Here is a 15,992-nt window from a genome sequence, read left to right on the forward strand (position 1 = left end):
TCACATTAATTAACGAAATGAATAATATTCATAACATAAGCACTATAACCCCTCCCCTCCAACAGCCTACCTAGTACCTAAGTACTACTAACTAGCACCACACTACTACTTACCATCCCACCAAACGTCCATGAATGATCCGTGCATGAACATGAACATCCGCTATCCGGCCGAGTCCTCCTCTCCTTACGGGATTTGGTCGGCGTTTGCACAATCGACACCAAAAAAAAAAAAAAAAATCTACTCCGTATCTGCGCGAGTCAGGGGTAACACATCGCCAGCCTCATTGGCAGTACGTACGTATCGAATAATTTATTTTAGTGCGTAGGGGCGATTTAAATTTTTTGATTTATCGGGTTTCCGGTTTGCTGGGACCGGGAAATTGGATCAACTTGATGAAGTATTAGGTTAGTAGTTAGTAGATAGACACACCGCGTGAGGGATGTGATGTGGGCAGTGTCTGCATCCATCCATTCAATCCATATGCACAGTGCTCGGAAGAGGATAACCAAGTCACCGGGAGTTGGACAGGGAAAAGTACTTCCTGCCCAATTGACAATTCCAATCAAGCCAAGAGAGCTTTGCTGTCACACACACTGTTACAGACTTACTATAGGAGAATTTACCACCCCCCCCGGTGCATCATGCGATGTGCAGTCAACTTGCCGGAGGGGAAGAAGAAAGACAACGCCAAAGCGCCCGGGAACCGGACCCGGTCAACATCATTCTTGCGGGGCAGTGGAGCTAGCTGGGTACTCCCTGGAAGAATTCAGGAGGCCAAGCTGATGTTTGCTCGATCCCACGCCAGCCATCATTTTCATCGGGGGGTCTGGATCCCTCAACCTAAGGCCAGGGTACGGAGTATACCGTTACTGCTGCTGGTTATTGGTTAAGAACGGCCATTTAACATACGCAGCGGGGCGTACCGATTCCCACCGTGCCATTTAAGTTGGGACCATAAGTGGCTCCGGTTGACCCGTGGCTTTGGCCTTTCCCGACCAGCTGGCTGACTAGTGGCTCCTGCTCAGCTTAGTTTGCAGGGCATTGTGCCACCGCTCAGCTGGTTCGCCACGGCGTCCAAACTAAGCATAACAAGAGGATTACACAACAGGGAGTAACCAGGAAAGAATCAGGTGCCACAGAGTAACATCAGGATTCAAACAATGCTAGGTCCGCCAACCATCGTTGCATCTCAGTGCCTTGTGGCACTCGAGCTGCAAAGGTAAAGTTTGCTGAACTGCTATTCTTGTCGGGTGAGTGAACAGACGCAGCTTGGCAGCCAGTGTAGGCCTGACTTGCCATTTGCGCTGCAAAACGAAGTAGATTGATTGTATACCAGCCAACTATCTACCCAGTACTGATCCTGACCTTTGCCAATCGCTCTTCAACCCGTCGAACAATTTCGGGGTCCGGTTTCGGTTTGTCTCGGCGAGGTCTGTGATGTATTAGTAACTGCGTGGGCCACCTTAGCATGTATGACTTACGGATCTCGTATTGTTTCAGGTCCCTTCTCTTGCCCACAACCGGAGCAATTCCTCTCTCCCGATCGGTACAATGTCGAACACTTGTGGCATGTATAGCGTACTCGCTGCCGCGCCTTCTTCCACGTCCGTGCAGGAGGTTCTGCGGGAGCATCGGCATCTCCAGGATAGCCATGCGGGTATTTGCCGAGTTTAGGTCTGAGTTCATTAGTACAGACGCCTTCAACAAATGCAATTGGTCTGGGGTGGACGCACGGGTCGCGAGGGCACATTGTGCACCGAATATGCTGGCAAGTACTGCATTCCGTAGCATCCGGAGCGAACACAGTACTACACTGATGACAAGTATGGCGGATTCGTTGTCGAGTCGGGTGGTGGATGACATCTTGGCCGCCGGTGCGCGAAGGTAGCGTAAGAGGAGGTTGCTTGGGTTTATGCTGCACAGGGACAGTTTTATGCAGTTTCTGCGCGACAATGGCCTGGAGTGCAGCTTGGGTGTCGTCCCGGTGGTCGTTGGTCTTGGTGGACGGGTGGTGAGGGCAGCTCTTGCAGCGGACGTGTTGGCAGTTGACGCAAACTTTGTTCGGGCCAAAGGTGGTCTGGCAGCGATGGCAGGTACGGCGCACTCGCATCCGGATAGGTCTGACAACACGCTGGACGGTCGTATCGCTAGGGGACCTCCATTCTCCAGGCTCAAGGGTCAATCCGTATTTCGCAAATAGAGCCCGTGCCTTCTCTTCTTGAATGGCGCCCCAGTTGGTGAAAACGGTCGCATCGGGTGTAGCTTTGACGGTAGGAGCCTGCGGGATACGTTGAGGACTGTAACGCAAGTCAGTGCCACAAAGTAACCAGAATTACTCGGCGATGAACATACGCGGGAGCTTGGCTTGGCTCGGGCTCTCTTGATTTCTGCATGACGGGCGAGGTGGTCCGGACAGTCGAGCTCCTCCTCAAAGCCATCTTCATGCGCTTAACATATTTGGACAAGCCCTCGTGCTTGCCTTCATTGGAAGGGTTGGGATCCTGTTGAGTCGACATTTCTCCGGTAATATAGTCGATCTTTATTATTGCTTGCCGGTCGTATTTGAATCAGATCATGTGTGGCGTCGCACGACATCGACAAGGCGGGTGACGGTTTTGGCGGTGTCGGAAAAGGTCGAACAGTGTAAAGACACTTTTGGTGTGGGCGCGATTAATTCATACCAGCTGGAATCGGAAGGGATGGTGTTGAGTAATTATGGCGGTGGTGGATGGAATCTTGGGAAGCAAAAGCGCCGAAGAGCGACTACCCAGATTGGGGGGGGGTAACGACAAAGTGGGTGGAATAAGGTGGGAAACGAGGGAGCCACCGGTTAAGTATGGCAGGTCGCACGGGCGTGTACCGTAACCGTAGGCTTGGGACAACCCGACAAGACGGTGAGATGGGTGAGAAAACCCAACAGGAAGGGTCGCAGGGAATTGGAACAGCCTGGGGGCAAATCCAACGGGTGATTGGCTGAAGGGCGGTCAGATCCTGTGGACCGGGCGTGGATGAGATGTCCGATGTAAAGTATAAGGTGTGTAAAGTACGTAGGGGAAAGGGAGGTGACGTTGTGAAAGGATGGGTTGCAGTGGTTGCAGTGGTGGTTGCAGTGGAGGTGGTGGATTTGCACGCTGGGAGCGGAACAAAAGTCACCGGCCAAGATGGTGGAAAACTGAAGATTCACGACTGACTGGCGACGGGGAGGAGAGGAAGATAAAAAGAAGGCAACGACCAGCGCGAGCCGAACGTCAAATAGAAGCCGAACAGACTTTCTGGGGGACCGGACGAGCGAGAGGGGGGTGGGTAAGGAAGTTGTATGTAAAGTAACAGCCAGTAAGTAAAAGTATGAGTGGCAGGCGCCTAAAGTAGTAACAAAGTATGGCACATGGCTTCTCACCCGACACTCTTTTCTATACCGTTGTGGTTATTTTCAGTTTATTTAATTTCCCTATCCTCTATTTAATTTTTATTCTCTTATTTTATATTTATTTTCCTTTCTTCTCCCATACCTGCATTGCGATGTACCTTCTAGATTTCACCTCTGCTTTATTAAGGACACCAACGGACCAAACATTGACATGAACCGGAGCCTCTACTAACAAAGTCAAAACTATGGATTAATTCCCCCCACCACCCACTTATAGCCACCCAGTCTATTCTCACTAGAAAGACTCCATACCCAGCTCCTATCGAAAATCAACTGCCTGTTCTCCGTGAAGAAACCAACGATCAATTACCATGGCAGGAAGCAGCACGATCCGAGCGGGAAACAAAGGAAGTAAAGTAAAAGAAGTAGCAGAAACGCTAGAATCAAGAATCAAGACCGATTAGGCAAAGCCGTGCGTCTCTATTTTGCCGATAGGCCAATCTGGTCAGGAGCTGGTTGGTTGATATACACCTCTACATCCTCATGCAGCATGATGACCAGCAACTAGCGGGCGAACCGATGCGACGGGGCGCTTTGGGGGGGAGGAAAGATGGAGTCTAATGCCGTGGCACCCTACCCACTCTGGAACAATGCCCGAACCCACCGCGTCTCGCCCGCGGGTCTGAAGAAGGTCGCGCCGGAGGGGGTGTTGTTTTGTGTTTTGCTGATCCGGAATATTATCAGTTCGATGCTCCTGATCTTGAGTAATTTACAACAGATAGGAATAAATATGAACATGACATCCTTTCATATCCGCGTGGTCGGAATCGGATGCTGCTGCTGCTGCTGCTGCTGCTGATGATGTCAGCTGGAAAAAGTGAGCGGTTACCAAACAGAACTACCGCGTATTTTCCGGGATATGCTTCAGACAACCAAAGCCCGTGTATTTTACAGTTCGTCACATACCCCAACAGCCACGAAGCTGCAAGAAGACGATAGTGATGGGAATAATAGCAACGCTCTAAGTACAGAGTACATAGTGGTCAGTTATTAACAGCCCAGGGCTACCAAAAACGTTTTTGTGCATGGACTGGAGAGGATGACAACTGACTTTGAGCAAATAGAGAAAGAAGCCTTACGTAGATGGCGGTGCCGCCTAGATCAGACAACCTGCTGCAGGCAACATGATGAAATGAATCATTGGGGGTGCTTTACCCTGGCTCGGTTCGGTTTACTTCAATTTCACGCCAGGATAGCGATGCGCCGTTCAATCAGGTAACCCCATGAAGGAACTACCTCCTGAGCTGAGACTCGACTCACTTCGACCGAAGATCCGGCCGAAGGATAGAAGAAGACTACTCAGGAGCAAGACCTACCAATTTATATTATATTATATGTACCCGGGAACCGATTCCTAGTGAGAACTCTAAGGAATTGCAGTGTCATCATAGTGTCTGTCTCGACTGGTGTCATTTCTTCATAACCGACTATCCCAACTTATCCAGCCATTCATGCATAAATTGTGGTATGACAATAACTTCGGACATTCCTTAGGAAGGAAATAGGGATTGACTTACAATTTTTATTCTCATTTTCTAGTTACCTTAACTACTAAAGAGTAAACCCCAATATTATAGACATCTCTAACTATCTACGTAGTACTCACTTAATCACAACGAATTACCCACAAAGTACTAGTAGGCTAAGTCCTATCCGCCCGGAAATTCTAGACTCTCCTCCCTGACCAACAACTCATCACACAACGCTGAAACCATAGTACATACATACATCTCCATACCGAGGTATCCCGACAGCCTGGTCTAGTTATTTACTCAATGTAAATACAGCATTCCATTCCATCCCATCCATACAGCTAGACCATGCATTGCATAATGCATGACACCACACCACACCACGATTCCTACCCTACCAAAGAAAAAAAAGAAAAAGGAAAAAAGAAAATAAATTAGAAACGGCAACGGCTTCATGCAGCCTGTCTTGTTCTGCTGCAGTGTAGGCGCCAACTCAACACGCTAGATAAGTACTTACCTGCCATTCATTCCTTTGCAAGTAACTGACACTGACCCTGTAAGTATGTGTGTATGTGTATGTAAGTATGTATGTATCCAAGCGGAAAAAGTTACTAGTAGCACGTAAATATAAGAATTTGTCAGTAGTGAAGAAAAAAACATGAAGCAACGGAAGAACTTTAACTTGCAGCTGAGAGCGCCTGACGGAGTAGATCGGAGAAATATGAACCTACCGGGTTGCGTGAACTTGGAGGGTTGGGTTTGCTCCACTGGTTTGTGTTTTGTACATTTACTTTACTTTTATGTAGTTGGAGGGTGAGTTGGTGTAGGTGGGTAAAGTAAATAAGTAAGGATTATCTTTGTTGTTGTGGACACATGGTTTGATAGTGATGATAATGACGGTGGTGTTGTTATGCTTATTGTTGGAACCGTGGTTCTGGTTTATTATTGCTCCTTGCTTTTAAGGGAGCCTTTGTTGTTGATTCGGGAAAGCCGACCGGGAGGTACGTAGTAGCTAAGTAACAATTGAGTACTTAGATAGTAGATAGATAGGTTAGAAAGATAGCCGACCGTCAATTACTATTTACTTCAAAGTACATAAGTAGATATATACATACTACTCTCACCTCTCTACCCAACATCGCACCGAATATCCGGAAACCAAACAATAAAAGATGGACCCCGGTGCCAAACACCCGGGTACACTGGACTCGATCTATCAGACAATCAGCACTTCACTTCACAGCCAGCCAGCCAGCCAACTACCTTATTTAGTAACCCGTAATCTGCAGGGCTGAATAATTAATTAATATATCTACGATAGAAAAGGAAAAAAAAAAAAAAAAAAAAAGAAGCAATCATGCTGAACACTACTTACACCACACCACATCCCCTCAGTAATCAATCAATCAATCAGTAAGCTTCACACACAGCTGACCGACCACCAATCTCCGTCCGGGTCAGTCAGTCAGTCACGGAGTAAGAAAAAGAGGGGGAAGTGGAAGGGGGTAGGAAAGGGGAAGAGCATGGGCCCAATCATAATTCAGTTTTCTGTGTATGGTCGGGATATCCAGTCCCAGCGCCGCGGAGAGCACCGAACACTGAACCTTTCAACCTGTGGATGCCAGGCTGTCAGAACTCCTGCCTTTAGTGGAATGGTGAGATGTTGGTGTAGTGGAGATCCACTGGGTGTGTGGGGGCCGGGTATGGAGCTAGTATTGATGGTGTTATTTATGTATGTATGTATGTATGATGGTTTCGTTTTACGAGGTAGCTATGTACTACTACTTAGCTTTGGCGAAGGGTAGATTGGGATGGAGGAGGTAGAAGACGTATGGAAGGTTCTATGCCCGGCTTCGATTGATTAATTAATTGATTGATTGATTGATTGATGAGTCTTAGGTAAGTAGTAGAGATACCTTTGTGTTAAGTATCTCGTGATCATGTGTCTGTGTCCATGTTACATTGCATTCAATTATCATTTCTACTGGTCTACCTTTGTACCTATAGTAGTTCTACTACATCTCATTCAACCGGAAAAGATATCCCAACAATATGTTCAACCTATTTCCACCTTATATCATGATTATAGGAGTATAGAATGTGATATTTTCCTTCATCTAACCAAGACACGTTCGATTCAACAGCACCTATCCTTACTACTGGCAACATACCCAACCACTATACACACTTCCCTCGACATCACCATCATCACCCATCAACTGGTACAGATCAAGCAAAGACAACATCTACTCCGCACCCCCCAAACAACCCCATCCACTACAGTAGCACATAGATACCACTACAGACAACCCCCAAGTAAAAAAGCAGATAGATAGCCCCAACAAATAAACCGAACCAAGAAAACAAGAAACAAAAAAACAAGGTTCAAAGCGCATATTTGCCCGAGTGGATCCCCCATCCAACCCAGCCCATCCCAACCAGTTGGTTCCAGTTTAAACTACTAACTTACTCCCAGGATAGAACATGTCAAACAGTCAACCCTGGAAAAGGATTCCGGTCTCATGTTTGTGATTACTTCTATCTAGGTGGTTCTTCGCCATGTGCGTATGTGTATATCATGGTGAGGCGATTTTATCGATAGTCATGCAAGGGATTATAAGAGTAGGTAATGACAAATCGTGTCGGGGAATTTGTGATTGCTTATGAATCGTTTTGGGGTTTGTTTTTGGGTAAGTAGATATGCTTTATGCCTCGGTTTGGTTCGGTTCCTAACGAGTACTGTGGTGTAGTGTTTAGTGGTTCGTGGAAGACTTCTCAGCTCCTATTGAGGTATCCGAATCTAACCTGATCATGTATACAATGCCAGCACTATAATTATAATGTAAACGCGTAGGCGTCATGAATGACCAAATAAAGGCCTCAGAGCCTACCAGACAATGGTAAATATGTCTAATCCGCGCTTTGCAGCTTCGACTCGATCGAGATAATGTCATCCTCCTCATATACCTCAATCACCCGGTTAACCTCCGCCGTATTGCGCATCAACTCAACAGCACCCGCATACATCATGCGCTGATTCGGGTTGCAGTTCTCGGGGAGGTAGTAGAGCATGACGTAAGGAACCGTAGGACGGCCGGAAGCCTGATGCCAGAATCATGCGTTAGCTCTATTTCAAATGTCTGGGTGATATAAGTATAATACTCACCAAGGTCAGAGGATAGCTGAGGAGGATAAACCGAGGAGACGATTCCGGAAGCTCATCGGCTACATCCTCCATCTTGGAGTAAACCTCGCCATCTTCAGGTCGAATCTCCTGGGTCTTGTTGTCGATGATATCTGTCAACCCTGTTGTCAACCACCCATTGTCCTATGATATTCGACGTGAGGCGAACAAGCTCGCGCGATAGCTGGACGGTTGTGCTCGTGATAGATAGGTAGGTAGAGAGCGGGGCTATGGAGGAACGACAGGAGACGGGATCCTACAAATAATGGCCTGCGGATCCTTGGCGCGGGAGGTTCCCAAGCGGAACTTGCGAAGCTTTTCTTTGGTTTCGGGGGAGAAGGAGTATAGTCGTGATTCAGACTGCATGGAGAGAAGCTCAGGTTAGCAGGGGGGAGGAAGCGGGCACGCGATGCGGGGCAGTCCAACCACTTACCATGTTGTGAATGGGTGATGCGACAGTAAGGCGGAAGCAGAAACAGGATATTCGGAAGTGCGCTAGAAGCAAGAGGAGTAAAAATCGGTAAACCCCCAGACGGGATGTGAGCGGGGATGGACGGGGGAGCTATCTGGTTGGGGATGAATTTGACCGAAGAGACGAAGGAGGAACAAGCAAGTGGTGGTTGCTCCGCGTTTTCGGCCCGGTGGGATGAAAGGCGCGGCACTTACTCCACCTCCTCCTCGCTCTCCTTCACTTCCCATTCAATAATTCTCCTCCCCGCCCGCGCTTGTTTGTTACTCCGCCATTCCTCTCCTCCTCCCTTCTCCCTCATGTTCAGTCGTCTCGGTCAAGTCGCCCGCCATCTCACTCGACCGTCTCTCAACCTCACTTCCACGCCTACCTTCACCTCGCCCTCTCTGACCCCGCCCCTGCTTCGTACACCATCCCCCAAAATGACATCATCCGTCCTCCCGAAGAACAAGAGGACTATTCACACGGCGGCATGCCTGATCATTGGTGACGAGGTCCTTGGTGGAAAGGTAAGAAGCGAATGAGCTGTCTGCTGTTCAATTCTATCTTCCCTTCAAGCATCGTTCATACCCACGTCCTTGGTTTGGACTGACGATTTCGGAAATGCCAGACCATCGACACCAACTCCGCCTTCTTCGCCAAGTTCTGCTTCTCCCTCGGCATCCAACTGAAGCGCATCGAAGTGATTGCCGACGATGAGAGCGAGATCATTGAAGCAGTGCGACGTATGAGCGACCGCTATGACTTCGTCGTTACCAGTGGAGGCATTGGCCCAACGTCCGTACACCCCCCACATCGATTTAATAAAACCTCCACGCGATATGAATACTGCATATGGCTTGAAAAGCTGACTGATATATGATGTTAATCGCAAAAGCCACGACGACATCACCTATGAATCGATAGCCAAGGCCTTTGGTCTGAACCTAAAGCTCCACCAAGCCGCCTTCGAGCGTATGAAGAAGCTCTCCAAGCCCCATCCCATGCAACCAAACTTCGACTGGGACACCCCGTCACCTAGTCTGACGGCGAAGCTGCGCATGGTCGAGATCCCTCACGACGAGTCTGTGCCTTTGGAGGAACAGGCTGTGTTTGTTGCGGATGACATGTGGGTGCCCATTGCTATTGTCAACGGCAACGTCCATATCCTTCCTGGTGTTCCTCGTCTCTTCGAAAGGCTACTCGAGCATCTCAAGCCGAACTTGTTGCCTCGCTTGGTCAACCCGGAGGGAAAGGGCATCTATCGCTACCTGTTCAGCACACCACTCCCGGAGAGTACGGTCGCCCCCTACCTGACGGAACTTGCTACTCGTGTTGCTTCGAAGAACATCAAAGTTGGCAGTTACCCCCGGTGGGGTAATAAGCGCAACACTGTGACTCTGGTCGGCACTGACAAGGAGTTCATGGACTCGCTTATCGCAGAGGTGGAGCAGAATGTCGAGGGAACCAAGGTAACTCGAGAGGATGAGCTTGACCCTCCCTCGGACGCTGAGGAGGGCAAATAAGTGGAACGTTGGCGGTCATAGTATGTCTTTCCAAACAATAGTTGCTAGATTTGTAGACAATGACACGCTATTCCGGATATGCGTGATAGCAGTGGGTGTATGGTGGACCTTAGGATTCACGAACCTGCGTAGATGCGTTATCTTCGACAGTGTCCATCCACATCTGCCATTAGGAACGCGTGCTGTTCAAACAACGTACCACTCACCACTCAGATGTTGTTGAGGTTTGAAGACCAGCCACCAAATCTCCAAGACATCACTAAGTAACCCACTATAAGATACTAACCACAGAGGAAGTGAAGAATGAAGGCTTATTCTCGGAGACCAAAATTTCAGAATCAAATAAGATTACCCAATAGTTCAAGTGTATACATGAAGGAAGAAAACCAGACAGACTAAGATAGAGATGCTTATGGCGCGCCGCTGCTGAGTGCAGAATAGGGGAAATGAAACCAAGGATAGACCAAGATGAAAGAGGGGAAGAGGGGAAGAGGGGAAGAAGGAAAACGGGCAGAGACGTTAGGTGGCACAATGATATCGCAACGTCTAAACACCTGACAGACGGAAGTATCAACGTGCAGTTCATCTCACCGAAAAAAGGTTCAGCAGGTGAGATCCTGCCCGACAGAGTGCAAAGTTGGTAAATGAAAGAAAGGACCAAACGTATCCCGGATGCATATAGGAAAGAGATCAATGAAGATGAAAGTAAAGACAGATAGTTAAGATGATCAGCGGCTGCTGAATGTGCAACAGATCTGAATTGCTCGTCCAGCGTGGCCGACAAGACGAAAAGGAAGGATGATTCTGCAGCTCCGGATAGTACCACATATGCGGACCGCGACAATAGCGTACCTATGTTAATGCACAGATCTATTGACAGGCTCCGTTCTCGTCCTTTCAAAGATCGAGAAATCGTCAAAGAAAATCAATCTTCCAAAAAAGAGGTAATAATAATAAACAAAATAGAGGAACAAAGGGGGAATCGAACGTTCATGGAGACGATGGCGGCATTAGGGTGTGAGAGCAGACATCATCTGAGAGTGAGGCTCGTATGGTATAATGATCACAAAATCAAAACGCGTTGACAAGCCACATGTTGCAGCAAGGCAAGTGGCCCGTCTCTGTTGCTGACCTCTCTTTCCAACCGGGGGTGACTGTATGTGTTTTTGCTTTCCTTCCGTATCTCGACCTGTATGTATTTCTTTTAGATCCAACGCCTGTCCCATTACATAATTATACATTTTCCACAGCAGCCAGCGTCATCGCCAGGCTCGCTGACGTCCATTTTTCCTTCCGGGGCGCGTGAGCCGCCACCCGCGCCAGACGGGTACGATGACATCTCTTTGTTGAACCGACGAATCTCGCGCACCAGGTCGTAGAAAGCGTTCTCAACGTTGATACGGGACTTGGCGGATGTCTCGATGAACTTACAGCCAAACTGCCGTGCTAGAGCCTCACCCTCTGTAGAGATAACATCGTCAGCCAAAACCTCCCGCGACAAGCAGATGCTAGGTCGGAGAACCCACCTTCTTCAGAAACAGCCCTCTCCTTTTCCAAATCGCACTTGTTGCCGACCACGATGATGGGGAAGTAGTCCTTATCCTTGACTCGCAGGATCTGTTGTTGGAAAGTCATAATTTCCTCGAATGATTGGCGCGACGTTATCGAGTAGACGAGAAGGAAACCTTCGCCGGTTCGCATGTACTGTTCACGCATCGCCGAGTATTCTTCCTGTCCGGCAGTATCTAGAACGTCCAACAATGCCACCTCCTCATCGATGACGCACTGCTTGCGGTAGGAATCTGTTCAAACACGAATCGAAAGATAAGCCACACGGTCGGAAAGGTACAGCAGAGCTCAGCGCCCACCTTCAATTGTCGGGTCATATTCATCCACGAAGTGGCTCTGGATCAATTGGATGGTCAAGCATGACTTTCCGACACCACCACCACCAACGACGACGAGTTTGTATTCTCTTAAAAACTATATGCGACCGAGAGGTGAGCGATTCGTCATGTTTCCGGGGGAGCGAGGGAGTTCGGTGATCATAAAGAGAAAGTGAAAGTCGGGAAGGGAGGTGACAGAAGGCACATGGACGCTAATGACGGAAAGTGGAAAGCGCAGCGACAAGGCTTACCTTTGAAGCCATTCTGGTAGGTTCTGGCTTGGTATTATGCTGTGAGGGAGGGAAGGGAAAGAGGGGGAGAGAAAGAGAAGCGGTTAATCGAAGCTATCCCAACAGGAGCTGTGACAGCGGGTCGAAGGAGCAGCAACACAAATTTCTTTTGCAGAAAGAGACAAGACGAACAAGAGTCGGGGCCCAGGTCGTCGGGGGTTTCGCGCAAAGCAAAGGCGCCAAAAGGGCAGTCCACAGCAACGGCGGGTCTAATTGATTAGGCCAAGCTTAAAGCAGCAGACTGGGGGGTAGTAGTAGAAGCAGAAGTGCGTGTGGGAAGCAGGATCCAGGGGGGGTCGTGGAACTTTGCAGGCAGGCGGGAATTGAAAGGCGAACCGGCAGGGTTTCTGCGTAGTCTGCAGTTCGTCTTGACCCAATTCGTTCTAAGCGACCAGGGAATATGGAAAAGTCAAAGGGAACTACTTAGAACACCTTCGAGAATCAGGGTGGATTCAAGGAGGAGAAGAAGAAGAAGAAGAAAGTATAAAAAAAGAAAGTAAAAAGAAAAAAGGGAAAGAGAATGGGGTGGAGAGACTTGGGGAGGGGAAAGGGGAGGGAGGAGACAGAGAGGATGATGATTAAGGAGAGTTAAGCCAACTGAGGAACGGAGGTGGGGATAGGCAGAGCAGCCCAGAAAGGAGGGAGAGTCTAGATAGTCAACTACTGAATACTAACTAATTAGTGGTGGACAGGCAGACAGTCCAGTACTAAGTAGTATAAGTAGTATAATTGGAGAGGAATTTCTTCCCAGAGAACACAAGCCAAAGTCACAAAATGAAATATGTAAATAATAATTATTAACCGCGGGATAAGCGCCTTGATTGGTGTGGAACAACCCCTACCGACGCAGTGAAAAGAGCGCACTTCCATGGAGAAATTGATATGATGCGGCTGCTGATTGGAAGGAAGGGGATTTCGAAGGTTCGCCAGAATTAATCTTACCATAATCACTAATGATATGATAATCCTCCTAGTGCAGGAGTCGGTTAAGTACAAAGGTCCTAGTCTTATCTGACTGCTGCTGCTGCTGCTGGTCTTAAAAACAACAAATTGCCTCCGATTAGTGGGCAGAAATATGAGTACTGAATTGAAAGGGGGGGAAAAAGGGTAGGGAAGGGAGCGCAAATGAGAGAGACAGAGAGAAAGAGAAAGAGATGAGCAGTGGGTGTGGCATTAACCGGCAACGCGTGTGGATTCCCACCAATCCAGCCAACTGTTTAATTTCACTGGTCCCGGTTGGGCCCACCCGCCGATAATTAACCTCAATCGTCCGATCGCAAGATATGAAATGAACCTGAACAGCCAGCAGTCAGTCAGAAGTAGATTCCCCAGACAGACAGACGGCCTAGTAATTGAAATGGTTCTGTCAATCCTAGTACTACTTATCTTCACTGCAGTCCGATCATCCATGATAGGCTACTGCAACGGTATTGGAACAAAAATGAGTCAGTCAGTCAGTGGGTGGGAGGAGGAGGGAGGAAAATGGTTGCATAGTGAGGTAGCCTGAAAAAAGGGGCCGGGGATCGAATTCCCAGGGCACACCCAAGATTAATGATCCATTGGGTCTAGTCTCTCGCTGTCCCTCTCTCTTCCTCTCTTCTCTCTTTCTCTCCCACTGCCAATACCCGTAAGCATTTGGTGGTTAATGGTTAAATAATACGATGAAAATAAATTAGTTCCCTAATACTACCTACTAGTTATCTGGTTCACTTACTTAGTATAATATAATGGATTTCATTTCGTATTGATGATCTGACCCAGCAGATACATACCACCACCACCACTGCAGCTCTCAATAAATGGTGACTTTATTTATTAGGCTGGCACACAACAATATAATCCCCGACTCAACTAGCAGTTATTATGCAACTTGATTCGAATACATGACGTGTGAGACCATTCCATTCATCATACTATCTATCTCTCTCACAGATTAATCTTCACCAAGATCCACCCACTTTTTTTTTTTTTTAGCGCCGGTCGTTAATGCTTCTAAATCGTCCAGTGTGTCTCCATCCCAACTTTCCCCCCCCCCTGAGGGTCCTTTTCTACCCCCCTGCTCACCTTACGCAACACAGTAAACGAACGAATAGCTTCCGGACTCCAAGCCAATCACCGTGAAGCCTACTGGGTGGATGCGCTCCTCTCCTGACTCTGCGTCCCGCTCCGGTTCCTTGAACAAGTGAACTCCTTCGGTCCCAGGGTGCAGTCTTACTTACGCAAGCACGGTAAGAAGATGCAACAAAACGAACACCCATTGCTAATAAGTTTCCCGTCCGACTCAGTCAAAACTCGGAACGATCCATTGAACTAAAGGCCCTGGCCGTTACGATTTAATAGAAAAAAACGGGGGCGGATTTCCCGAGAGGAAGTTCTACTGGATGTGAGTTCTTACTGTGGGCGCGTGGAGAGGAAAAGAAAAAAACGAGGGTAAATGTGTGAGTGGGAGAAAAAGAGAGAAAGAAAGACAGCATTCATCCGAGAGGTTCTTGTCCTTTCCCGGCTGCCGTTTTCCTTCTAGAAGGGTAGAAACCCATTCTCAGCCTTAACAGATGCTACATGACAGCTCCGATTTGACACACCGAATTACATCATGATTCGAAATATTGAGTCTGGATTTGGCTTCGGTTTGGCTTCGACAGCGTCATGGAATTTGTGTCCCTGAGGGGGGAAAGGAAACTCGAGTCCAATGGAGGGAGTCGTGCTCGACTAGTCCAGAAGAAGCCTAAAATAGCCCCAGAGACCGAGTTCAGGATGTTCTCCACGCCTCCACTTTGCCAAAGGTGATATATTGGTCTGTGAGACCGTCCGATCCCATAGCCCAAGTTGCTGCTCAATCATTCATTGGCGAATGAGGCGGCGACATCGATACAACTCCTTGCTCCTCCTTCGGTGATGAGCGGAGTAAATCCCGGATGATACCCTCGAGTTGTCAAAAGATGACGTCCCGCAAATTTTAACCCCGGAAGTTACTGAACACATTTTTGCATCCTTGCATCCCAGCTGCAGCTGGGGGAGATTTTGCCTTGCTCCCCGTAATACCACTACTTCCTGCAGTGTCGTGCGTTGATCCTTTCCAACCACATGCGCTTCTCATTGAGTATCTCTCCAGGGTCGTCTTATCTTCTGTTTCTGCTACTACCACCCTGGAGTGAACTAAACCCACCCGTGTTCCCGAGCCATGGCACCCAAGCCACCGACTCAAGTCACATTGCCTGATTTTGTGCACAACTGCTGATCACGGAAATCTCTTCCATTCTACCGACTCATCACATTGACAGAGCCATGGGCTTGATTTGGAGGCTACCCAAGTCTGGGTAACCGACCGCTTCAGGGAACAAAGATACGGCGGGCGTCCCTGCGCCATACCTGCGGGGTCGTCCGGGCATGCGACCGAGATCGGTACCTGTCACCTAACCTGACTATCGTACCAGTCATACTCCAGACCTCAATCCATGTGCCTGGATGCCCAAATCATGATCAAACATTCTCCTGCAGCAACTACCAGCCCAGCAGAGCACTAATTTAGCTGCGAAGATACCCTAACCGAAGCACATCTCCACCGCCCTCCGATGTGCGGTCTGCGTGTGCGTGCTTGCTTTATCTTCGAGCAATAAGATGGCCAGACCGAAACTTCAATGACTAGACAGCCATCAAACACGTCCATGACGTGGCCAGACAAGAAACAGCATGCAGCAACCACATCAAGCCGTCACATTGAGACTTGCAGTAGGCAGTGTACCTAGGCCACACTAC

At 48.4% G+C, this 15,992-nt stretch overlaps 4 protein-coding genes across 4 annotated transcripts; 1 reads left to right on the forward strand and 3 right to left on the reverse strand.

Moving 5' to 3' along the window:
• Positions 1-1,178: 1,178 nt before the first annotated feature.
• Positions 1,179-2,800, reverse strand: BO87DRAFT_198021 (uncharacterized protein). The gene is made up of 4 exons (XM_025618526.1): positions 2,356-2,800; positions 1,737-2,300; positions 1,485-1,679; positions 1,179-1,435 (listed from the first exon to the last, which is right to left on the reverse strand). Exons 1-4 carry the CDS (start codon positions 2,517-2,519, stop codon positions 1,348-1,350), a joined length of 1,011 nt encoding a protein of 336 aa, XP_025474588.1. The 5' UTR covers positions 2,520-2,800; the 3' UTR covers positions 1,179-1,347.
• A 4,981-nt stretch (positions 2,801-7,781) lies between these two features.
• BO87DRAFT_380845 (GMF family protein) lies at positions 7,782-8,688 on the reverse strand. Its single transcript, XM_025624389.1, has 4 exons — positions 8,520-8,688; positions 8,347-8,446; positions 8,069-8,199; positions 7,782-8,004 (listed from the first exon to the last, which is right to left on the reverse strand). Exons 1-4 carry the CDS (start codon positions 8,520-8,522, stop codon positions 7,813-7,815), a joined length of 426 nt encoding a protein of 141 aa, XP_025474589.1. The 5' UTR covers positions 8,523-8,688; the 3' UTR covers positions 7,782-7,812.
• A 109-nt stretch (positions 8,689-8,797) lies between these two features.
• Positions 8,798-10,152, forward strand: BO87DRAFT_380846 (flavin adenine dinucleotide pyrophosphatase). Its single transcript, XM_025624390.1, has 3 exons — positions 8,798-9,064; positions 9,166-9,332; positions 9,433-10,152. Exons 1-3 carry the CDS (start codon positions 8,855-8,857, stop codon positions 10,058-10,060), a joined length of 1,005 nt encoding a protein of 334 aa, XP_025474590.1. The 5' UTR covers positions 8,798-8,854; the 3' UTR covers positions 10,061-10,152.
• Positions 10,153-11,285: 1,133 nt separating this feature from the next.
• On the reverse strand, positions 11,286-12,209 carry BO87DRAFT_391345 (Ras family protein; the record flags this gene model as incomplete). The annotated part of the gene is made up of 4 exons (XM_025624961.1): positions 11,286-11,521; positions 11,587-11,862; positions 11,929-12,043; positions 12,198-12,209. 4 exons carry the CDS (start codon positions 12,207-12,209, stop codon positions 11,286-11,288), a joined length of 639 nt encoding a protein of 212 aa, XP_025474591.1.
• Between the last annotated feature and the right edge of the window lie 3,783 nt (positions 12,210-15,992).

Source organism: Aspergillus neoniger (genome assembly GCF_003184625.1).
Source record: "Aspergillus neoniger CBS 115656 unplaced genomic scaffold BO87scaffold_54, whole genome shotgun sequence".
Classification (NCBI taxonomy): domain Eukaryota; kingdom Fungi; phylum Ascomycota; class Eurotiomycetes; order Eurotiales; family Aspergillaceae; genus Aspergillus; species Aspergillus neoniger.